Here is a 27,522-nt window from a genome sequence, read left to right as displayed (position 1 = left end):
AATTTCCTATCATCAGGCATCATCATGTGATTTTTTTTTCTGTAAAAAAAAATTTGAAATCAATATTTGGTTATTTCTCTCTGTGTGTTAGTGTCCAATGTTCAAATCAAATCAAATCAATTTTGAATCTTGAGATTACCTGTCGCCTGTCATCATTGTCATTTGATTTGTAAAAACGAAAAACGAATATAAAAAAAAACTTTGTTTTTTTTATGTGCAATCAATATTCATTGATGTTTAATGATGATGAGGACATTTTTTTCAATATTTAATAATGATTCATATTAATTAATTGATTCATCATCATCATCATAACAGATTTTGAATTTCAAATAACAGAAAAAAATATATGTTGAAGGACCATTTATCATTCATTATTTTTCTGTGTGTGTGTGTTTTATAAATGATAATAACGACAAACTTTACCTCTCTCTCTCTCCCTCTCTCGCTTGTTTGTGTGTGTGTTTGCGACAATTTACGAATCAACAACAACAACAACTGATGAATAATTTGTATTGAACAACCATTGATCAAGTTTTTGAATTTTCAAAACAACCGAAAAACACACCAACAACCAAAAAAAATCATAACGGTAAGAAATTTTCCAAGAAACTATGATTGGAAATTGCGTTGTTTTGGGAAACTTTTCTTTACTTTATTCTTTATCATTGTCGTCGACGTTGTCATTGTTTTCAATTGCTTCTATGATAGATAATATAGTTTTTTTTGTTGTTGTTATTGTCGATTGATGATGTCAATATCATCACCAACACCATCCTACATGTACAATTCTAAACATTAAATAATGGAAAACAAAATGAAAAAATATCGTTTTTGTTTGCTGAATAAGATTTTTTTTTTACTTTACTTTACTTACTTCATTTCGATCAATTCATATCAAATTGAAGATATCATCAAACAATCAAAATGAAATGAAATTAAAGAAAGAAGAAAAAAAACAAAGTTTGTCGTCATTAATTTTTTTTTATACAATGCTAAATGAAAAGAAAATAAAAATCCCCAAATTTGATGATTCGATTCAAACAAATTTCTGATTGAGATTTTTTTTGAAGAAAAAAAAACGTAATGCGTTAATTAATACAACCACCATATAAATTAAATGCGAACGACCCATATTTTTCTCTGTTTTGTTGTTGTTTTTCATATGCCTATGGCCTATGTATCAATGATTTATTAAGTAAATAATTGGAAAAAAACAAAAAACAAAACAAAAATAAAACACACAAGATTAAAATCTTGCAGTTTTTTCAGTCTGTACTACGAAAAAAATTGATAAAATTTTTTTGATCAATTTCCTTATTAAATATTGTTACAATTAAAAAATATTTTTGTGTGGATAATGATGATGATAAAAACAATGATGATTAATTAAGGCTTGAAAGGGGTTATCAGATGTTTTTTTTTTTTGGTATCCTGAATAAAATTAATAATTATTTCTTGGGCCCGACCAAATATTGTTAATATCATTGTATTATGAACAACAACAACAACAACAACAAAACAGTAGCATCCATCAATAAGTATTTTTTGTTTTGGTCATCATTATTATCATTATTATGATGATCATCATCATCATTTAAGCATTTTTTTTTTTTGATATACCAAACAATATAATGATGTATATACAAAATTCACATTTTCTTTTACAAATGATGATCATCAAGATGATTATGATTATTATTATGTTGTTCTATTTCTTTTTATTTTCAAATCAATTAAACTATAGTCATCTTTTTTTTTTCTTTCATTCTCTCGGATATAATAAAAACTCTTCGATATTGTGATTGTGATTGGGATAAATATTATTGATTGAATCAAAAATGGAATAATGCATTTATATGTATGTCTATGTGAATGAATGGATAATTCTCAATCGAGAAAAAAAATGTTTTAGTGCAAAAGAGAGATAAAGAAAATGGAATAAAATCAAAGCCAAGCCTAATCCAACATATCAACAATCATCATCATTCGTATAGACATCATCAAAAACAAAAAAATAGATGGATATTCAATGTTTGAATGCTATCTGCTTTTATTTATTCTCATTAGCAATTCGTTAAATAATCGAATCGAAGCGATTCGAAGAAAAAATATTATTATCATCATCATAACAATAATAATAGTTGCCAATTCTTACCCAAAACAAAATACGAATTGATGAATATTTTTTCTTTTCTTTAACCAAATCTTTATTCTTTGATTTTTGTTTTTGTTTTTGTTGTTGTTTCATAAAGAGCTCTCCCATTGATTTCATTTGTCAGTTGAATATTATTAAAGAAAAAAGAAAAAAAAACTACTACCCGTCTTTCCAATTATCATTGAAAATGATGATGATGATGATACTTTGCTATCAATTTTTCTTTTTCTTTTTCTTTTCTCCCATTAATCCACCAAAACAAACCAATTCAATCACCACCACCACCACCACTGTATTACTATGTGTGTTTCGTTCTTCTGTTTTTTAAATTTCAGTATTTAATCTTTTGTTTTTTAATAGCTATTGATTGATGCTCGCGCCCATGTTATACATATGTATTATATATTTTGATTTGATGAAATTTATCAGATATTTTGCTCTGTGTTTTTCTATTATTATTATTCTATCGGTAGCCAATGTAGTAAATGATGATGACCATAAAATAATGATGATGATGATGATAACCTTTTCGCCCAACAATTCTATAAATCTCTACTTCTTTACAAAAAAAAACTCTATTTCCATATATACAAATCATACACTAAGTACAGTTTTACAGTAAGTATTACAGGATAATAAGATACAAATGGCAATTGTTGTTGTTGTTATTGATGTTATTCAATCATTATTTTCAATATCGATTTATATAATGAGAATAAAATAATAATGTTTTTCAAAATCATTCATTCACCTGAGAATAAAAGAAACATAGGTGAATAACACTTATTTTGGATTCATTTTGTGTGTTTGTTTGATTGATCATTTCTTTGATCTTTTTTTTTTCTTGAATTTCTAATTTCTAATATCAAATCCATAATATTATATCATTTGCCAGAACAATTAATGAATTATAAATCTTTTTTTCTAGGTTCTTTTTCAATCATCTTAATGATTTTGAACTTGGTTTTCTTATTCTCAGCCAGTTCTGATGGTTGATGATGAGTATTATCATCATCAAATATTGTGATTGGCAATCATCATCATTATCATTATCATCGTTGTCGTTTTGTTAGTTATCAAATGCCAACCCTTTTTTTCTTTTTATTGATTTTTTTTTCGGTATCATTCGATTTGGAAACAATGTATCGAAAAATGGCAAACAAAAAAGTCATTCATTTCACACCCGTTCATCATTTATAAAGGATGCACACACACAAAAAACATCCATTCTGTTTTGGGTATCATCATCATTTGCATACATGTTATTCCCTCTGATGATAATTATACATTTACACATGTCCAGTAACGAAAAAAAAAGAAAAAAGAAAATTCACATAAACATCATTTTAGCACCCAAGTCTATCTACATTTCATTTTATTTAGCCGTTGTTTCTACCTTGAATGTTTTTTTTTTGGAGAAAAAAATGCCACACTTTTTTTGCTCCTTGTTCACTTATATAATAAGTCATCGGATGATCGAATAATGATCGATTATATTTCTATATCTAATAATAATGATGAATATCATGTTGTGAGAGAGCGAAAAAGAGAGAAAAAATATGTTATGCACAAAAAAAACATGGTAATAATATTAAAATTAAAACAAAATGAAAATGATTGATTGATTGATTTTTTTCCCATTGCATTGATTAGCATCCATTTATTTATTGATCTTTATCGATTAAAAAAATTCTAAATTCATTGATTTTTTTTCTTGAAAATTTTTATTCAAACTACAAATTACTTACCTTTTTTGGATTTGTAACCGATGATGATAATTAATTATAATTTTTTTTTTCATTTGGCTGTTATAATATATTACATCCGCCGTCAATCGGTTTTTTTTTTCTTAAAAATAATTTTGATCAATATTGTTTCACAATAGCTTTTGTATACATGATCATTTTCATCAACAACTTTTTTTTGTTGTTGTTGTTGTTGTTGGTGGGTTTTTTGTTTTCCTATGGAATAAATAAATCACGAATTTGAGCGCACTACATTCAAGTTTCGGTATCAGACAATCTTATTTTTTTTTGTACATTATCATCCGCACAAAATCTTTCATATTAAAAAGCAGCAACATTGTTCGTTTATGCATTTTTAATCTAATAGATTTACTGATATCCATAATGATGATGATTATGATGATGAGAAACAATTTGCACAACAATAATTAATATTAATTGCCTTATTATTATTAAATAATGAATACATAAGAATCTAGCTTGTTTGTTGTTTTTCCGGTTTTTTTGTTTTGTTTTCATTTACCTGGGTCCAATAGTTTTGTTTCAGTTTAGTTTTTGTGGTTTTTTTTGGTTGGTTTTTCATCATCATCAACATTTGAATTGTGTGTTTTAATGAAAATTGTTTATGTGTGTGTGTGTGTGTGGCGCCCAATCATTTTCGCCCATTCATTTGGTACATCATTATCATCATTAAACATCAATGGTATAGTAGTAACATAGCAGCCAAAAAAAGGAAAAAAAATCATGTCACGATTGTATCGGAATAAACTACAAATGTTTGTTTGAGCATCATCATCATCATTATCGATATAAAGCACACACACACACCTTTATTCATCAGAAAATTTGATGAACATTTTCGGTTTGTTGAAATTGCAAATAATTAAAGAATAAATTAATACATCTTTCTATGCAAAATAATGCAAAAAGAAAAAGGGTTTTTCTCTTCAAATGATGAATAATGAATGAATGAATGAATGAATGAATTTGTTTGTTAAACTTGATGAAATAAACCTCATTTGCTCATTAGAATCTATTATCACCTGATATAGATTAAATTAAAATAAAATCATTAAGTTTTTTTTTATTTGTTTATGGATTCCATTAAACAACAGAATGACAATAAACATCATTTACATACATAATTATGCATTTTTCTGTTTGAAAGTTAGTAGAATCATTTACGAACCAATTTGATGATGTTAATGATTAGAATTTCTAGTCAAAAGAAAAAATATCATATTCAAATATTATGTTAATAAGATTAATGATTTTGAAAATCTACACACAAAATGAAAATTGTTTTCATTGTAATTCATTCATTTTCTATCATCATCATCATCATCAATGGTTAATCCTCTCGTTACTATTAGTTTTTTTTCTTAACCCAATCTATAATGGATTATTGAACAAAAAACGGGAAAAATATATAGATTTTCATTTCTGGGCTATTTTTTTCCAACTTGTTTATAGATTTAGTTATTTTTTCCAACCAAACAAACCGACTGAATGTGTATTTTTGTTTTTTGTAAATTGGATTTAATTAATCAAAAATCAAGAAAAAAATGGAAAGAAAACAGAAAAGATTTACCATTTCGTGCATAGATGATATATGTGTGGTCATCATCTTTGTGTTCACGACACGATTTTTTTGTTTTTGTTTTTTTTTCATTTTTCTTTTTCTACAGTTTCTACAACATGCACCTATTGGTTATGTATGAACAACAGAAAAAATGCATGAAAATCATTGAAAACAATTAGAAATCAAGAAGCAAACAAGAAATGGAATAAAAAAATGAATCATATTTATTCACGAGTTTGTTGCTTGCTTGCTTGTTTAGTAGTCACCCATTTATCATTTCAATATATTTTTTTCAAAAGAAAAGGTTGGTTAAAATGATAATAATTTTTGAGAAGAAACAAAAACAAAAAATCAAACCATAAGAATCGTGTTTTTGTTAAACTTTTTTTTCAACAAAGCAAAAAAATCTTTTATCCATTTAATTGATCCAAAAAAAACAGAACAGAGAATTGAATTTTGTTTTTTTTCACCTTTTTCATCGATAGGACAATGAACTGAAATGAATTTTTTCTTGCTTGCCTGGATATATAATTAATGATCAACAATGATTCGAATGATGAAATGACATCGATGATCTGAATTGGATGTTCTCGAAAAAAAAACGAAAGAAAATTTCTCGTGTTTGAAATCCTTCTCTCTCTCCCAGTTTCTTGTGAATCAATATTTTGTTTTTCTCATTTATTTTTGTTACCGGGATAATCCGACTGAATGAAAAAAAGAGAGGTTTATTTCATTCAATATTTTTTTTTTTCGTTAGTTACAATTATAACCTTTTTTTCTTACATTTGTTCAATTGATGATGAGCACTTATCGACCAATGTTTGATTAAGTAGTCCTTTTAATCAAAAAAAAAGATTAAATTTCTCATTACATTTTTTTTGTTGTTGTTGTTGTTGTTTATTTATTTGTCCATTTCTTATTATTATCATTATTGTTGCTGTCCATTGTGAATGAGGTCGGATAGTAGAAAAACCAGAAGAAGAAAATCCTGACATTCGAAGATTAATATGCTCGATTTCAAATCATGTGAATTTTTTTTCCATTGGGTTTTGTTGTTGTTTTCTGTTGTAAATTATGTTTAAAAATACAATTTTTGTTTTCTTCTCAAACAGAACAACAACAACAAGATAAAAATGAGAAAAGAAATTGCATTCCATTTGATTTGATTTTGTTTTGTTTTTGTGATTCGATTGAGAAAAAAGATGGGCAAAGTCTTCCGATATATGTGTCTGTTGTGTTTGTGTTTGTACAATTTTTCGTTTGAATTTTCATTCAGATATCTCAACCATATCATCATCATCATCATGAAACATGTTTGATATGTGTGTGTGTGTTTGTCTAATTCTTTATTCAATTGTATTGAATTTTTATTTTTCCATCATTACTATTATTTTGGATTGACAGCAAACAATCTTTCTTTACCTATCTGTCAATCATTGATTTGATCAAATTGATGACTGATTCATTGTTTGTTGTCACCTTTTTTTCTATTTGTTTGTTTGTCTGTTCCATCAAATCAATAAGCAAAACATAGAAAATTCCATATCACGCTACCTTTACTCATCAAAATATGTCATTTATATGATGCAATCGGTCTATTGTTGTTTTTTTTTTTAAACCGATTGATTATCCCTATTATTCATTATACATACATATTACATCAGTAGGAAATAATCTTTGTTACCTGTCTATTGGATTTTGTTGTTGTTCATGTCAAAATTATACAACTTTTTATGTATCCATAGTCAATCGTTCAATCATTCGTTCGGATCATGGATTTACAATAAATCAATCTTTTATCGATTTTATTATTTGTTTTCATCGATTGAAGAATAAATGAATTTTACTGCCATTTAGTTTTGTTGTTGTTGTCTTTATTGTTTGTATATTCATTCTTTTGTTTTTGATCATGTTTAGTGGATTAATTTCTGTTTTGTTTTTTTTTGTTCAAATATTTATTAATTCAGAATTTATTATTTGAAAAAAAAGAGAATTGATTTTTTGTATGTTTGTTTGATGATGGCACACGACCATTTTAACCCAAAACACAATATGATTACTAATCGTTGTGTTTTTCTGCTTGATTTTTTTATATATTCGATCAATCAATCTCATCGATCTTCAATGATCGATTGAACGATTAATTCAAAATGAAACATTCATTCATTCATTGTATACATGTTTAACATAGGTAAAAAAGAACAAATTTTTTTTGTTTTCAATTGATCGCATATCGTTTCTGTTTTTGGAAAATTAAGAAAAACAACAACATTGAATAACAAAGTCAAATCACGAATCAATTTTTGTTTTTTCTTCGTATTTTTTGTGGCTATGATGATCTTTCTGATCAACAACATTATTTAATTCCACTATTCTTAGTTTGTGTTTGATGATTATCATTGATTATTGATTATTGGCAAGTTTTTTACAAAAAACAAAAAAAATTGATTATTTACCACTTGATTCGATTGTTGTTTTTTCTGTCTCTGTGTGTCTTGGTGTTTTTTTGAAAAAAATATGACCAATTCAAAGTGAGTGTATTTGAATTTGATTTATTCGGGTCGGTGAACCTGTAACCGATAATTTTCTATTTTGAGTCTTTCTCTCTCTCTCTCTCTCTCTCTCTCTCTCTCTCTCTTTCGTCACTTGTTCATTCATTTTTTATTATTCCAAAATTCGATGGACCAAAGAATTCTTATGATGAATTGACAAAAGCAAAACAATGCGGCCTTTCAGAAAAAAAACAATTCAAACAAACAAAAAATTGTCGTTGTGGTGGTGGTGGTCATAGGCCATAAAAAATGATTATCATCAACACAAACAAACACAAACCATATTGAACATATTGATGACGGCAACGATTACAAATAAAATACAATGCAAACACAAACACATTGAAAGACTTGACAACGGACACATTGTGTATGGGAAATACAATTGGATCCAAAAACAAAAAACAAAGAAAAGAATGTATTATAATTGATAATATTGCCGCCAATTTATTGTTGTTGTTGATAAATATAAATAGATAGACCATTTATTGGGAAGAAAAAGTACACCCACATACCGATATCATATATGAAAATCAAAATGAAAATTTCCATGACTAACATACTGTTAATTTCTATGTGTCTTTTTTTTCATTGTCTTATATTGTCGGCTGTCGATTGTTCTTATCACTTTTTTTTCTGTTGATCATTTCGTCGGTATTTTGATTTTCTATTTTACAAATGTTTAAAATAATGTATGTAAATAAGGTAAATCTTCAGCTATTGTTTAATTCAACTTGGAATTGTTTTTTTTACTAACGTCAAACAATTTGACTTTTTTTTTATTCATTCGGTTAGTTTGGTTCCATTTGTCTGGTTGGTTTTTTTGTTGTTGCTTGATAGTGTTTGTCATCATTCTTGATGATGATGATGATTGAAATCATTCTATGAAGAAACAAAAAAAAGAAGAAAGATTTTATCATAGAATCTTGATTGTTTTCATTCCATATTAGACATTCACCTCATCCGATTCTTATGGTAAAAATTCATTGTATTGTTGTTAAATAGTGATAATCAGCGAAATTTTCTCCATCATCATCATCAACAACATCAACTAACAATTGAATTTTGCGGCAAATATGTTTTGTTAGAAAATTGTGTGTGTGTGCGTGTGGATGATAAAGATGTACTAATGATGTTAAATCATGTTAATTTTCATTTATAAATTAATGAAACTATTTTTATTTTTCTGATTATGTTAATAACAATGATGAACGTATGCAAAGAATCAAAACAATGATATTTTCTATTCTTCATTCTATGTGATATGTGCGTAAGTGTTTTCCTTTTTGGAAAATATGTTCCATATATGATTGTTTTTTCCTTTTTTTGCTTTCATTGCTAATTTTTTTCTCATTCGTTTGTTTGTTTGTTTGTTTGTTTGTTTCGGTGTTTCCGCTACGAATTTTCAAAATGAAAAACTCTATACAAAAACAAAAATGAAAATGCCAAGAATAAATGTATGAATTGTAATAAAATGACAATCATCATCATCATAATAATTTGTCCTTTACGATGATGGTTCATTTCATTTTGTTTTTGCTGTTGTTATTGTTTTGTCATATAAAAAGCGCCAAAAATTATATGGATATTTTTAGTGTCATATACAAATGAAAGAAGATCCATCATTTGAAAATCAAGAGATTTTTTCTTTTTTAAATTGAAAAAATAAAGAATAAATAAAATTTTTTATAACCATTACAAACAACAATCAAAAAGAAAAACAATCGTTGAATTGATATGATATGATAAAATGAAAGATTCTTTTACGAATATGAATTTTACGAATATGCTTTTTTGTTTTCTTCGTTTGTTGTTGTCTCTTTTGGCTAATTACCCAACGATGGTGAATGATGCATTGTTGATGATCATCGTGATCATCATCATGTCTTTGACATTGTCGTTGCCATTAAGATTTTGTTGATGATCGTTGTTGATGATGTACACACACATTTCATTTCAAATTTGACAGATTTTTTCAGTTTTCATATTATTTTTATCCTAAATGAATACCAAATGTTAATTATTTCAATTTTTTTTGTTCATTTTCTCCCAATTACAGAATTCATTTTTTTTGACCTGAATTTCGATTGTTTTTTATCAACAACAACATTCATCATCATCGTCACCCCGAAAACAACAGTCAACATATAAGGTATGTTTTGATCATTTTTTTCTTTCAATTTCCATGTTTATAGTTGATATTTTGGCGATAAATTCATTTTTATCGTATAAAAAAACAACAACAAAATGAATTTATCATCTTTGAAAATCATTTCATATCAATAAAACTTTATTATTCGCTTCTAGACATATCGAATTTGTTCATAATAATAGCCAACAACAACAACAAAAACAAAATTGGCGAATAAAAAAAAATTTCTATGATAAATAAAATGCCTATCGATAAATGCTAATCATTTCCATTATCGATTATTATCGTTTTTTTTTTTTTTGTAAAATGTTGATAATGATAATCATAATCACCAAAAATTTTTTTTTCGCCATTATTGTCTATTTATAATATTATTATCGACAATTTTTTTTTGTTTTTTTTCTTCGATAATTATTTTTCATTTCTTCCCCCCAATCTTCTAATGGTATGGATGTTTTGATGATGAATGATGTTGTTGTTGTTGTTGGCTAGAAAAAAATTAGACAAGAAAATGTGTCTGTATAACACATTTACATCTTTTATTTTGTTCTTTTTTTCCGGCTTTTCTGAATGAATTAAACAGTTGAAAAACACACACGCAATTTGAATGACATCTATGATAGAGAGATGGACAACACTATTGAAACAATCGATATTGTCTTGTTTTGTTTTTTGTTGTTGTTATCCATTCATTCATTTATCAATTGATGATTCATTAATCATTCAAATTTTTTCCATTATTATCATTATTATGGAAATGCGGTGAATTGACGGTGATCGACGATTATCAACTGAAAAAATGAATGAATTTTCCATGAATATTAAATGGACGATATGCTTTTTTCCAGTCAATTTGATTCCTGAATGTTTCTCTATTAATTGAACATTGAACAAGAATCAACCATGTCTAGTCTATGTTGTTGATTTACCCATCATCATCATCTTCTTTCATGATGAAACTATTCATATTGGATCAAATCAATTGATTATGATCATCGTGCATTTTCCATTAAAGCTCATCTTCATCATGATGATGATAATTATGATATGTCGTCGTCGTCGTCATCATCATTGTCTTGTTGATGTTTAATAGAAAAAGAATGTTTTTTTTGTCGGTAAATGAATAACAAAAATGAAATTTTCGATCATCAAATTATCGATATTTTTTTTTGGAGGTAATAAATAATCATTGTGTGTGTAGGCGCGAAACTAAACGTTGTTTTCTTTTTTTTTTGACTTTGGATCAAGTTTTCGTTTAAAGTTTTTTTTTCCCAATAAAATGATAATAAGAGATTTATGATTGATTTACACTAAATTACCTAACGAATGCTTTCCACTAACATCATTGAATATTTTGTTCATTTCTCTTGATAATAATAATGATGTTTGTCGACAAATTGGCGACGAACATTTTCCACACACACACACACACAAAAAACACAGATAATGAAAAACAGGAAAACGAAAATAAAACAAAAACGATCACTTAGCTATTATAATCTGATGATGCATCCATTTTTTTGTTGTTGTTGTTTTTATGTCGATTTTTGATCGATAGATTATCAATCAATTATTCTATTAGTTTCAATCATTCATACTCTCTCTTTATCTATCTCTCTTTCACTCTTATCTTTGCTCATAAAACATTATTTATCATCATCATCATCATCATTTTGGACATTTGGACGAATTCAAATGATGATAATCATCATCATCATATCGTCGTTTGTTTATTGAATCGATTAATTAATTTTCTTTTATTATCAGCTGAAATAACACATATTTTTGTATGTTCATTTGGCCTAAATTGACACCTTAATTTTCATAGAAAAAAAGGCATAAATTTTATCCAGAAATTACAAAATATTAATATCAAACTAATTATATTGAGTTAAGTCTGATATAATTGTCGATTTCGATGATGATGAGTCGATGGAAATTATTCTATGGACTCATCATAAACATTATAAACATTGACGACGACGACGACGAAATCCATGATAGAAAACAAAACAAAAAAAAAAAGTACTGGAATAATTATAACCTGGAATGTATTATGTGTGTGTGTGTGTGTGTGTGAATATGCCGATGGTGATGATGACGCTGAATTAAATAGAGAAAGAAAATTATTTTATCCTTATAATAATTGGCCGATAATTTGAAATTATCATCGATTGTTATCAACGAACAAGAGCGAAAGAAGAAAAAAAAACCCAAGCAAAAATCTTTTAGATGTAAAAAACTGAAGAAGAAGAAAAAATTGATGATGATGATTAGATCACTTTTATTATTGGTGTGTGTGTGTGTGTGGTGTACAAATTTTTTTTTCATTTTACCTTTTTTCTTTTCCTTCTTCTTTTGATCAAGTGGATTAATCGCGAAGACAAAACAAAACAAAACAACAACGAAAACGAGCTTTAGAGATTGAGAAAGAGAAAGAAAAATTGTTTATTGTATTTTGAAGGCGTTTGTAAAAAAAAATAATAATAATAACCATAGGTAATGATAATGATATAACCAACAACAACAACAACAAGTGTATCTTGGTGGTGTTTTTGTTGATTATTATCCATGTAACAAAGCATCCATGTAACTAACTAACCAAATCATCTATTGAACAAACGATCGATCTATGTATTCCGATTGATCCAGGTCGTCCACCCAGCTTCAGGCTACTTTTTGTTTGTTGGTTGATTGTATTATTGTTGTTGTTGTTAGTGATGATCAGTTTTTTTGTATTATTATACTTCTTATTGTTTTCTTTTTTTTTTAACCCCGAAACAGATTTTTGTTTCGTTGTTGAACATTTTAAGATCATTGATCAAAAAAAAAAAAAAAAGAAAAAAGAACAAAGATTGATGGACATGATCATCATCATCATCATCGATGAACATGATTGTTATTATGATTTTTCTATTGTCTAGTTAAAATTTTTTTCTCTTCTTATTTCGATCGATAATTCTGGTTAACGAACATCCTAATCATCAATATTTGAAAAAGTTGATGATTGCCAATTTTCGTTTGCTTTAATTAGTGGCGATGATTTTTTTTTCTGGTATAACATCAATAGAGATGTGTGTGTGTGTTTGGATATTCTCAACTATCCCATCCCATCTCATCTATCTATTGTCATTAATATACGATGTTCATTGTCAAAAATGATAAACAGAGAATTTCCCGTGATTATTTGATCATTTTACATTGCTATTATCTGATCAGTATTATTATTATCTGATCAAAATCTAAAAGTTTTGTTTTGTTTTTCTGTTGTTGTTATCGACATTTATCGATTGTTATCGATGGTTGATGATGATGATGATTATAATGGCTGCAAAATTTGATTTTTTATTCATTGTATAAAAAAAATACAGGTAGCATTGAACATTTCAAAAAAAAACTGAAATAAAATCATAAATTAATTTGTTGTTGTTGTTGTTGTTGTTTTCCCTACATACCCCTTTCAATATACATTATTTTGTTTCGTTTTTCGTTTCTTTGTTATCTTTATTATCAATGATGAAAGATTAATCAGGCTTGTCTATTTTGTTTTCTTCAAAAAATCGTTTAATGAATTTTTGTTTTTTTGTTCGGAATATTAAGCTTTATTGTTTTGGCTGCTTTAGCTGGCTTAATTGAGAAAACAACACAAAATTGATTGATCCAGATTCGATTTTTTGTTGTTGTTGTTGTTTTCCTTATACAACAAACATACAACAGTACCCATCATGTACGTATCAAAAGATTAATATTTTGCAGACAAATTATGATTAGCATAATATGTTACATTAATTAAACGAATTAATAATCTTTTTTTTTTTGTTGTTGTTTTTGCTATATTTTCCCTACTTTTTTTTTGGTTCAGTGTCGACAGTAGCCACATTGTATTGTTCATTCTTTTGTATTTGGCATGATTATAATGATGATTACCATGTTGATGATAACTTGTTATTAATAAGTTGATTGGATGTTGTTGTTTCTATTCTTTTTTCTATATACATTGAATATATATGCATAAAGATTGATTAATTTCATTTCATTTTATTATTATTCTGTGTATCCATCTTATAATCATTTTCATTGATTGTTTTTTTCTCTGGTTCGATCGATACAAATCGATAATCATCATCGATGATGATGATGATGATGAGAAATAGTGATGAGATTTTTTTTGCTTTGTCTTGTGTATTAGTAAGAATTTCGTTATCTTCTCATAATAATAATAATAATAAGATGACAAGGATTCATTGAACTTTTATTTCAGCAAAACAAAAAAAAAAAATATAAATCTAAATGTTGTTTTTTTTTGTATGTCAATTTACTTGTCTTATGCTTTCCACAAATGTCTTTATTGTTGCAATTTGTCTAGTTGTCTTAATTTATCAATGTTCACCTTAAATGTTTTTTTCTTCATCATTTTCATCTTCATTTTTTTTCTTGTTGCTCCCTTGGTGTGAAATGATCGCATAAAATCTGTTTGTTACCTATGATAGTTTTTTTTCGAATCAAGGTGTCATCGTTTATTCGTTTTTTTCTTCATTATAATGATCTCTCTCTCTCTCTCTCATTCACTTGAACATTCCACAATAAGACATTATCATTTGGTATGAAAAATATTTTTCACTTTAGATTTTTTTCTTCTTCTTCTTCTTCTTCGAAACAAATTTATGACAATTTAATTTACAAAATATTCAGTTTTTTTTTCATTGGATATCATAGTTGATACACCTGATATATGTGATGTGGATGAGATATTGAACATTACATGAATTGACACAAACATACAGCACACACACACAGCAGACAACATTCTATCCCACTGATTATTATTATTTTTTCCAATTCATCAGTAAATGTCACATCATAATATACAGAGATTGCGAATTTAAATTTTTTTAAAAAAACCAAAAAATTTAGATGAATTTTCGAGAAAAGCTATAGGAAAAATAATTGAGCTTCCTATGTGTTAAATTAGAAGTATTCCAATGCATGTTTGGAGGATTAAAATCTTTAAATATTATTATTTTTTTTGTTCAGAAAACGAAACGAAATAAAATAAATTGATTATCATTGTGACCGACACCCAGGAAAAATAATGTTTTTCCATGGAAAAATCATTTACAAAAAAAAAAAAAAATTTATGCCTATAACTAACGTTTAATAAATTTCTTTGGGTTACATAAAGAATGTTAACCAAAAGATATTTCGAAAGATGTGTCCACTGTGTGTGATGATCATCATTATTATTATTATCAAACATTATTGTCTTTGGTAAATGCATGGTGTGTGTGTTGTTTTTTGTCATGATGAAAATAATTGATTTCGGTTTGTTTTCTGTTCACATATTTGATCCGTATTGTTGAATGATTTACGGTTATTCACTTTTTTTTTGTTTTGGATAGATTGAATGTGTGATTCCAGAGATAGTTAGTTAGTTTTTTCCAACAAAAACGATAATAATTTATTTGTATAGTGGCAGTAGCCATATAACATTGATTTGATCGCAATGTTTTTTTATTATTATTATAACTTCGTTCTTTTTTATCTTTTGATTATATCTTCAATCATCATTCTTTACTTGCTTAGGTATTATCAATAGCATAGCAATTAACCATAGCTTCTTTTCTCGTTGTTTGATTCAACATTATTTTTTTCCCGCAAAAAAACTCAATAGAAAATGACACAGACAATGAATTTCAGATAGGTTTATCATCTGAATTTGGTCATCCTTGTTGATGGTGAGAATCTTTTTCTGATCAAATCTATTTCTTTTGATTTTATCCTGATGTTACACTTTACTACTGAACTGTTATGTGATGTGATGTGTGTGTGTGTGTGTTCGGGTTAGTTTAACATTCATTGTGCATTAGCATTACTGATTTCTGTTTTTTTCTTTTGTTTTTAACAAAAAAGTGTTAGGGGCAAGAAAAAAAAGGGGACAAATTGAAAAAAATAAGAGAAAAATCTTGGAAAATTTTTATTTTTCATTCACATCAACCATCCACCATCAACCACCATCCACCATCATCATCTTCACCAGCCTTTCACTCATAAATCTTTCAAGATAAATTATTGTCTATTTATAGATACATCAGCTTTCATTTTACAGTTTGTTTGTTTGTTTGTTTGTTGGTTTTTGTTTTTTTGTTTTATTTTTCTTCTTGATTTGTTGCATTGATTTATTCATTATACGGTTCTTCATATATAATGTCTCTCTCTATCTATCTATTCACTGAAATGGATTTATCCGCCATTAGCATCATCACCTCTGAAGTTTTTTTTTGAGAAAAAATAATAATAAAGGAAATAAGATCATCATTTACGCGCACATCTTCTGGATTTTTGAAAAATAAATTGAATGAAAAATTTGTACACAGGACCGATCATCATTATTATTATTTTCGTTATAGTGTTCAATGTGTGGTTTTCTTTTTTTTGTTTCTTTGAACAAACAAACAAACAAACAAACAGCAGCAAAAATTACTTTTTAATACATTTACAATATGTTCATTAATATATTTGTTTGTTTGATTTGATGTGTGCATAATAAGAAATCACATTCATTCATTCATTCATTCTTTCTTTGTTGTTGTTATTAAATATTTTCTACATCTGCTTCATTACAATGGTTAATTAGATTCATTTTATTATTATCATCATTATTATTTTGTTGTATTGAGACATTCATTCTATCTAGGCTTCTGTTGTTGCTATGATGATGATGATGATAATGATGACTTTTTGTTGTAAACACACACACACACAGTGTATTTTTCAATAATAATAATAATAAAATGAATGTTTCTTCTTCAATGTTATTGTTATTGTCAATGTTGTTTTGTGTTTTGTCATCAACAAAAATTATTCAATGAGGAGAGATAGATGGAAAACGAAGACCTACCGCAAATAATGAAACATCATCATCATTTAGAATAATTAATTGTTTTGAGAGAAATTTTTTCTTTGTGGATTTTCCTTATATACTTTTCTATTTTTTGGTTTGTTTCACTGTATAATCCACATTCAAACATCCATTATATTGACGGTTGTTCTTTTTCTATTTTTATCCATATTTGTTGTTGAAAATTATGAGTTGGAAATAATAAAATCGAAAAACAACCGAAAAAAAGAATTCACAATATGTGTGTCATTTTATTTGTTTCTAATAATCAATCATTTGTTGGAAAAAATCAAAAAGAAAAGCAAATCATTTATTATATTTCACACCCACACATACATTGATTGAATGAAAAACAATACCGATTTGACGATGAAAAAATTGAAACACACTTGATTCATTTCATTTCATTTAAAAGTTTTTTATATTATAAAACTTATCACCTAATCATTGGATTGCAAATCTCTGCAATTGATTGTGATTTTCTTCCTAAAAATGTTGCACTCTACATTTTTGTTGTTCTCGTTGTTTTTCTTTGGTTTTTAACGCCTTTGCGGAATGGATGATGATAATGATGATTCGATGGCGATAATGATTGACAATGAAAACGATAAATACATTCCGATATTTATTTATTCATTCAATTTCGTTTGTTTGTTTGATTGTTTGTTTGTTCATAAATATAAATCAGAAAAATGAAATGAAATTTATCAAGGAAAAATAATTGTCCATTCATTCATTTAACAAATATTAAGACAAGAGTTTTACAAATCACAGTGTTAATCAGCGGTATTTTGGGTAACAATAATATTTTTAAAAATATTGATTACTTCTATAATCAATTGAAAGGATCAATCGAACGAATGAAACAAAATATAAAAAAAAATTTGTTGCTAATCATCCTGTACATTTGTCAAATATGAATTTCAATGGCCTAGGTATTTGTTTGTCGCACATTTGTGTTTTTTCCTTCATTTAATCGATTCATGTTGGTATGTTTGATGTTTATTAATTATCATTATATTCATCATTATCATTATCATCATTATCACCATTCATTTTGATTAATTATCAATACATCAACATTAATGATTTGATTTCATTGATTGAATAATATGTGTTTTATATCTGTGATTTGTGATGATGATGATGATGATAACATTCATTTTAATGTTTTTTTTTTTCTTTTTTTTAAATTTGACGTCATATTGATACCTTTTTGTTTCTTCAATCAAATAATTCATAGTCAATTTGTTTTTTGTTTTTGTTTTGTTCGATAGCTAACTGATTGATTTTTTTTGATTTTCTCTTTTTTTTCCATAGTTAATTTGATGAATCCAAGGACTGGATAAATAAAATCAAACAACATTGCATTCTGGTTTTTTTTTCGTTTCATCATCATAAATCGAAACGACAGCTGAACATTCTGTTTGAAATCTTATATGTTTATCTTTAACTGTGTGTATTTGTTTGTATGTGTGTGTGTGTTTAACACAGTGTTATATAATTCAACTGGTCCATAGTCAAAATTTTGTCTAGAATCTTATAGAAAATAATCCTAAATGATATTTGGCATGAACATACAGCCACCAATATTACCATTACCATCACCATCATCACATCATCATCATCATCATTTATATGCCGACGTATTGACACATCGAAGATTATTTTCAACAAAATCAAACAGAATGGCATTGGCCAATGTTACAACATTAAGTGATGAAGGCGTTGAAGGCGAATCCGATTCTGAACAACCAATCAATCAACATTCACAAACATCTCAACAACATAACAATCACAATTATAATCATCATCATCATAATCATCATCAATCTCGTGAATCAAATATCGGCAAATCATCATATAAATCAACAACGATGGAAGATTTGACATATGTTTCACGACGGAAACGTTTTCGTAGTGATGAAGAATTTGATGCTGATGCAGATGATGATGGTGAAGATGATGATACAGATGATATTGTTAATGATCATGGTGGTGGTGGTGGTGGTAGTGGACACGATGATGATGATGATAATAATATCATTGATAATACAATAACAGGCAATAATAATGGAAATGATTCAGTACAGGATACTGATAGTAATGAAGGGGATGATGAAGAAGAAACAAATGACAATATAAATAAAATAACATCAGCCAAATCATCATCATCATCATCAACAACATCATCAATATCATCATCTCGTAAACGATTTAAATCATCATCATCCTCATCAAAATCACATAATGGTCATCTGTTAAGTGACGATCTCAACAAAAATCTAACGGACCAAATACCTTCAATACAATATAATAAATCTAGTAATGCAAGTCATCATCCTCATCATCATTCACATTCACATTCACATTCACATCATCATCATCATTCACATCATAATCGTAAAATGGGCAATGGCAATCTATCAAGACGTAATGAAAATAATAAAGATCGTTTAAATAAACGATCAACAATGGATGAAGTTTTAAAACGTTTAAATAAAGTGAATAATCAAAATGATTCGGATGCTAAATCAGTTAAAAGTGATGATGGTGGTGATTCAGTGATTGATCAAAAACAACAACAACAACAACGTTTATCACCAATAAATGGTGGTCCAACGACGATAACCAATACAAATGTACAATCTGCTTTATCAAAATCATCATTTACACAACAACAACAAGGTTCTGTGCCAAATTTTCCATTTGATCTAAACATGTTATCCGGTTTAACAGCAACAAATAATGAAGGAAATGTTAATGTTATTGAAGCTGAACAACAATTATCATCATTAATTGATCAATTACAAATGTTTCGTTCAAAATTAGTTAGTCAACAACAACATCAACAACCATCGGTAAGTTTTACTTTATAGTGTGATGCCTTTTTCATTTTCCTATTGTGTTAGACATGGCTATTGTTATTGCAAAATATCATTTGTCGCCATTCACGCATCATCATACTCAAAATACAATGGGCTCACGCCTTTTTCTTTCCTCTTGCTGCACACTTCATTAAACAATACAATAGACATGTTATGTAACCAAACCAACTCCAATATCCAATTGTCTGTGTTTGTGTTTGTTTGTATGCGCATATACAACAATACAATACAATACAATATAATAACATCATCAAACTTGTTTCGCACATCCTTATGATAATAGGAAAAACGATTCTATTGTTCATTGTTGTGCGTAAATATATATTGTTCTATTGTTATATAGCCCATTGAATAGATAATACAATAGAGAAGACAGAAAGGAAGAAAATTTCCGACAAAGCATACAAGCAAAAACCAACGCCAATGCCACGACCACATTTAAAAACAAAATATTTATGTTAGGAAGATTGGTTCCTGAATGTGCCGCCTCTATTGTTATTGTTAACAATATACAATACATTATATTCGCATAGTGAAAGATACAAAGAAAAAAAACATTAGGATATATCCGTGCCCATCTTTGTGTGTCTGTAGGATTCTGTTCTGTGTGTTCAAAACTAATTGAAATTCTAAATTTATTTCTAAATTGAAAAAACAAACAAACAAAAATTGAATGAATTAGTTTTTTTTTCTCTCTCTCTCGATTCTTTGGATTCCTTCCTTCCTTCATTATTTTGTTCTTGATGATTCTGACAAGAATCGATACAAATTTCTAACATTTTTTTAAAAAATGCTAATTTTGTCTTGTTTGATTTTTCAAAATAATTTTTTTCTTTCTTCAACATTCTCTACAACAAAAAAAAAAAAAATGCTTCAACACAATGTTGACTGATTTATGGCGCCCATATAGAAAATTTACAGAAAGTCAAAAGTTAGAATTTTCCATTATCATGAATCTTATTATAATTCAGTTCATTTCATTTTCTGACTTTCTGACTTGAAATATATATAGTCAATCAAGATATTTAGTGAGTTTAGTAAAGTTTGAATTTTTGTTTTGTTTTTTTTTCACTCATTTTATTCTATCTCTCTCTCCATCACCAAGATGTATGTTTGTTTTTCTTCTTGGTTTTTTTTGTATGATTCTTGATTTTCAATTCGATTATTATTATTATTGTTATTGGTGTTGGTTGGGGAAAAAAATCAAGAATCAAGAATGAAAATAATACATTCGTGAATAAGAATTCTTTTCTTTTTTTTCTGTTGCTGTTATTCTTACACCATTTTTTTTGTTTATTTGTTTATTCATTTTCAATTTCAGTCTCTCTTTTTTTTTGTCTGTCTATGTTCTGGATTGAATATTTAGTTTTGTCGAAAATTCTTCGAATGAAAAAAAAATATTTAATTATTTTTATCTTTTTCTTTCTCGTAAAAACACACACACACACAACAGACATTGTTATGAATGAAAAATTACAAATTTACGAAACTGAATGGCATGATGCCTAATTATCAAAAAAAAGTCACTAGTGAGTTCCATCTCTTTTTTCATTGCCAATAATAATAAGTTTGATGTTCACAATTTACTACAAATTCAGATAAATTTCCAATGAAAATGGGTGAAACTGAACATCCGAACAAAAAATCTTAAGGATCCAACTGTATCAAGCAACAAAAAAAACTGTCATGTTCTTTTCCTTAGACATTTATTTGGATATTCTTCTTCTCTCTTTCAGTTCGGTTGCTAAAATAAAATCCCAAAATCATAATCATTAAGTTTTGGTTGTAATTTACTGCTTGACACTTTGTTCTTGTTTTTCATTCATTCATTAATTTCGCACAAACTCTGCATGTGTGTGTGTGTTTGAATTATAACAAAATCAATAAAATTTAAATTTTCTTTTTCGACAAAATTAAACTGTCTGTTCATCTATCTTCTGCAAAAAATTTTTCTCAATCTAAATGAATTTATCTTTTCTATATCACATTTATTTAAGCAAAAAAAAAAAAAATCTCCATTGGTGTGATATTTTTTTCTGTGTATGTGACATTTCAACTTAAATCAACGATAAAGTGTTTTTCCACAAAGAAGAAGATACGCTAAGAAGTAAGCTAGAAGCCAATAATGAATAAATTTATGAATGAATAAAGTTTTTACATAAAATTTTAGCCTCGTTATTCTAATAATTTATTTAATCTTTTTTTTTGTCGAGAGTTGTTGTTGTTGTCAGAGTAAAGATCATTTTGTTTTCCCCTGTAAAATAAATTATTATTATTATTATATTTTCATTGAAAATGAATAGCTAGCATGCGAAAATATGCGAATTTTCAAATTCATTTCAAATAATAATTAAAATATATGCCGACAGTGACAAGAATCAAAGATTCTTGTTTTCTTAGAATTCATTGATCCTTTAAATTATGATTATTTTATTTTGCCTTTTTGAACAAGTTTTTTTCTCTTTCTCTCAATTGCCACTGTTTATTCATTATTTTCATACTGAATTGAATATATTGATGATATTAATCGGTATTTTTTTCTAATTTTCTTTTTTTTTCATTCTATGACCGCAGACATCCGAAGATGAAATGGCTAATAATAGTAGTGGTGGCGGTGGTGATAATAATAACAGTAATCTAAATAATGATAAACAAAAGGAACAACAGGCCAATATTTTAGAAACACAACAGCAAAAAATTTCTGATCTTCAGGTAAAATTTTTTTTTTTATGTTTTAACATTCGAATTGATGTATAGTCTCATTGTTTGGATTACATTTTTCATTCTATGAATAGTAACTAATCTTGATTTTTCATTCACCTTTTTTTTGTTAATTGATTTTTTGTTTTTTGTTTCATGTATATAGCAACGTATCAATAGTCATTATCTACAATCGGCAGCATCGTTACCGAACATTTGTCAGGCAACAGCTGCTATGGCAGCCGCTTCCGCAGCAGGATTACCATCATCAGCGGCTGCTGCTCAATTAATGTTATTCAATCTAAATGGTTTATCACCATTTATTAATAATCCATCATTCCTAAATGGAAATTCATTGGCAAATTCAACAAATCCATTAGCTGCGGCTGCTTTAGCTGCTGCTGCTGCTGCTCAAGTATCCAATACTAATGAATCGGAAAATCCAATGTTTTCGATGAATCCATCTTCTGTTCCAGTATCCAGTAGTCCTCCAATGACACGTACAAATATCAATAATAACAAGTAAGTTTTCTTTGTCATTTTATTTGATTTAATATCCTTATTATAATATTTTCTTTCTCAAATTTAAATGATATAATAGATTATCCAAGGAGGAAGAAACATCAACCAATACTGAAACAACATCAACACCATTGAACTTGAGTAAACCTAAATCATCATCATCATCAAATAATGGATCGAATGAAACCTTCATACATGGTAATAATGAAAATCATTGATTCAATTTATTGATTTTTTTTCTTACCTTAAAATCCTTTAGACAAACATCATCGAGGATCATTTGGTGGCAATAATACTTCTTGTAGGCCAGTGATTAGTTCACCATCATCCACAACAAATTCAACGACACATACACCATCGTCACCGATGTCAGCATTTCCATCACTACCTCATACAGATCAACAATCATTACAAGCTTTTATAACTGGAAATTATTGGAATGCTTTAGCACAATTTTCAAGTCATCAACAACAACAACAATCTTCATCATCAACTAATCAATCACAACAAAATGCTCAAATTATGACAAATCAATCGAATCTTTCATCATTACTTCCATCATCATCATTTGTTCAACATTTACGTGAAAAAAATCTTTTACCTGGTTTGCTTAATCCATCAACATTTGGACAGCTTCCAGGATTTTCACCTACAGGTTCAATGGAATCAATGTTCAATAATCAATTAAATTGTTCAGTCAATTCAGTAACAAATAGCCGTAACACTTCCAGTTCATCACCAAATCCATCGTCAATTAATGATGCAATTAATCTTTATCTTCCTGGTGCTCAAAACAATACGGCTAATCAATCGGAAAATTTTCAATCTAAAGATCATCATTCGTCATCAAACACAAATCGTCATCATCATCATCATTCAAATAAAAAAGAATCAAACGATCCGACATTCAGTCCAAACAGTATTCGTACAAAAGCATCACATTCAAATAGTTCAATGAATAATAATTCAAATAAAAACGAATCGATTGTAACATGTCAAAGTAAGTTGTTAAAGTGATATAACGCAAATGGATTTTCTTATCTTTTTATGGATTTTCTTTCACTTTAACACTTTTGAAACGAAACAGGTAAATTACTTGGAGCCAAAATTATTCGACAAGTTAAAAAAGATGGTGAAGGCAAACCACATGTTAAACGACCAATGAATGCATTTATGGTTTGGGCAAAAGATGAAAGAAGAAAAATCCTAAAAGCATGTCCTGATATGCATAATTCAAATATTTCAAAAATTTTAGGTATGTTTATTTTCCAAACATTTTTAATGATGTTTTGTTTTGTTTGTTTGTTTTAAAATTAATTGAATTTAACAAAATTCCTTTTCATTTAATCAAGGTGCACGATGGAAAGCAATGACCAATACAGAAAAACAACCATATTATGAGGAACAATCACGTCTTTCTAAAGTACATATGGAACAACATCCCGATTATAGGTATAGACCTAGACCAAAACGAACATGTATTGTTGATGGTAAAAAACTTCGTATTTCCGAGTATAAACAATTAATGAAAAATCGTCGAGCTGAAATGCGTGGAATATGGTATGTATTAGATATAACATTTTAAGCTTATTTTTTTCTTTCTTTGTAAACAAATAAATTTAATTTGTTTAATGTTTTTCTCATTTCAATTCAATCTTTTAATAGGTATAAAGATTCGAATGATAATCAAGAAATGGATCCAAATTTAATGTCCGGGTTGGAAAATGTTGATTCAAGTGCAGTAGCATCAGCAGCAGCAGCTGTAATGCATTCAATATTAAATGATTCTCAAAATGTCAATGCATCACAATTATCTTTTCAATCAGATTCATATCATTCAGATGATTCAAGCAATATGGGTAGAGATGAAGAATTTGATTTAGATTCTGAATCTGATCATTCAATTGAATCAAATCAAATGGCTAATGTTGATGATTAGAAAAAAAAATAGAAAATCATTCTATTAATCGATTCAATTTAGTTGTTGTTGTTGTTGTTGTCAGAAAACATATCTTCATCTCATTACAAAGTGAACAAAACAACAATATCATCATCATCATTACTACTTTCCACTAATTATCATCAATTCAATTCCATTATCGATTCTATCTCTTATTCAACATTTGCAAATAACAAACAAAACAAAATTATCGTATTGATCATCATCATTATATTATATAATATCAAATGAGCTTAAATTAGTACAAAAACATCATAAATGTCATGTTGGTTTATCAATTTTTCTTTCTTAAAAAAATTAATAATCAAAACGAAACAACAATTCATCCAAACGAGCATAATCATCGTCTATCATCGTTTACCCATGCCAACTTATCATCATCATTTTTTTTTCATTCACTTTGATCGCTATTTCACAAGAAATGGAAAAAAAAAGTTCAATAAAAGTTCAAAAAAGTTCAAAAAAGTTCAAAAAGTTCAGTTCAGTTCATTCATATTCATCACTATTATCATCATTAGAATCATCATCATATGCCATTCGATTATTACTGTTCATAATACACACACACAAATACATCCATCAATGTTTGATCACCTCCACCACCACCACCTGGAATGAAATAATAATCATAAATACCTGGTGGACAATATAACTTATATAGATAGTTTAGATAAATAAGTCGAAAATCCACTACATTGACAAATTTAAACGAAAGAAGAAGAAAAAAAAACATAAATCCATTCGCACACACACATACACAAGCATCTTAGTGATAACTAGAATCCATCTTTTTAGAAAAATCAATTGAACCAATCGTCCTGCATTTTCTTTCTATTTCTCTCTTTCTTCATCATCGTCATCTTTGTCAAACATTCATTTTTTTCTTTTTGTATGAATCTGTAGTTAATATATTTTCCTATTGCTTGATGACACATCTAATTATTTTTATTATTATTATAATTATAATTAGACACAAATCTTTTTCGAATCTCAGCATCTTTTTCTTCTTATTATTCGTTTTGTTTGATTCGTTTCGTTTCGATTCAATCAATCATTCATTTTCTTGTTCCGTTCTTCTTTTTCTTGCTATCTCTCTCATTTGCTTTACCGCTTATTTTTTATTTCTCAAATCAAGCTATTTAACTTTCAATTTGATCATCAAAGAGAGATTTAGGAGAAAAAAACAAAATCTCTTCTTCTTTTTCTATCTTATTTGTACAATTTACCTGTGTCAATTTTTTCATTTCATCCTTTTTTTTTCATTAACTGTAGTCAATTACAGGCATGAATGTTTTTGATGATGATGATGGTAAAGATGATGATACTAATTTGGGATGACAAAAAATTCTTCCCCATAAATATTTTCTTCTCTCTCTCTCTCACTCAATCTGTACTCTTTGTCTCCATCAATTGATGAATGTATTTTTTTTTTCATTTCGATGAAAAAAATTCATCGTCATACACAAAAATATATTTAATTTTTACCCAAACACCTTTCATTATGTAATTTATTTATTCTTCATCTTTTTTTTTCATACGATTTTAATAATATCGTGCACATTATCATTCGCAAATTATAAAACACAATGAAAACACAATACTATGAATGCGAGACCAAAAAATCAATTGATTATTCAATTCTTTACAACACTTTACACACACTCATAATCTGTAATATATCTGATGCAAACTCTTCTTTTTTTTTTAAAAAAAAAACAAAACAATTAATTAACGTACAAAAATTGATTAAAATACAAATCACACAAACACAAAAGCAATCATCTTCATTATAAAATTCATAAAAGATTGCATAATTTATTATATTACAAACACATTGAAGTTAAAGAAAATCATCATTATCATCATCATATTATAATTTAATCTTTCATTGGAATTTCGTTGTTGTTGTGTGCCAAACAAATTATCATGAAACGAAATATTCTATCAATATCTATGCATATGGAATAAATATTACATTCATCAGACATTGACATAAACAACATTTTGCATAAATGGACAGTATCATTTGCCAAACAAACAATCTATCTTCTGTATAATAATGATTCTTTTGAAAAAAAAACATTTTTTTAACGGTAGCCAAAAAAAACAAAATCACCATAATCGATATATCGTTTTGTAGATTCTTATTGCGAAAATTCATAATTCACGAATTTCTCCTTTTCTTCTCTCTATCCATGAATTTAAACTTTTTTTTTGTACTCCTAGCTTTTTATTCATCGAAACATTTTTTGATTTTTTTTTCTAGCAAAATAATAATAATAATAACAATCAAATTTATCAAAATAAACAAACAAAAAAAATCGATTTGAAAATAAAGATAAGAGTTGATTTATTCCTTTAAAAA

At 27.4% G+C, this 27,522-nt stretch overlaps 1 protein-coding gene across 1 annotated transcript; it reads left to right on the top strand.

Moving 5' to 3' along the window:
- Nucleotides 1-253: 253 nt before the first annotated feature.
- LOC113794571 (uncharacterized) lies at nt 254-27,522 on the top strand. The gene is made up of 10 exons (XM_075821167.1): nt 254-592; nt 10,097-10,189; nt 18,408-19,948; nt 22,550-22,687; nt 22,842-23,197; nt 23,277-23,395; nt 23,457-24,197; nt 24,285-24,452; nt 24,550-24,757; nt 24,863-27,522. The coding sequence occupies exons 3-10, from the start codon at nt 18,647-18,649 to the stop codon at nt 25,134-25,136; spliced, it is 3,306 nt and encodes a 1,101-aa protein (XP_075677282.1). The 5' UTR covers nt 254-592; nt 10,097-10,189; nt 18,408-18,646; the 3' UTR covers nt 25,137-27,522.

This window comes from Dermatophagoides pteronyssinus, unplaced genomic scaffold (genome assembly GCF_027571235.1).
Source record: "Dermatophagoides pteronyssinus isolate colony J.1.1.1.1 unplaced genomic scaffold, Derpt_VIB-CSIC_2022.12 sq0009, whole genome shotgun sequence".
In the NCBI taxonomy this organism is placed as follows: domain Eukaryota; kingdom Metazoa; phylum Arthropoda; class Arachnida; order Sarcoptiformes; family Pyroglyphidae; genus Dermatophagoides; species Dermatophagoides pteronyssinus.
Note: the sequence above shows the minus strand (reverse complement) of the source record. Positions and strands in the feature narration are given on the sequence as shown.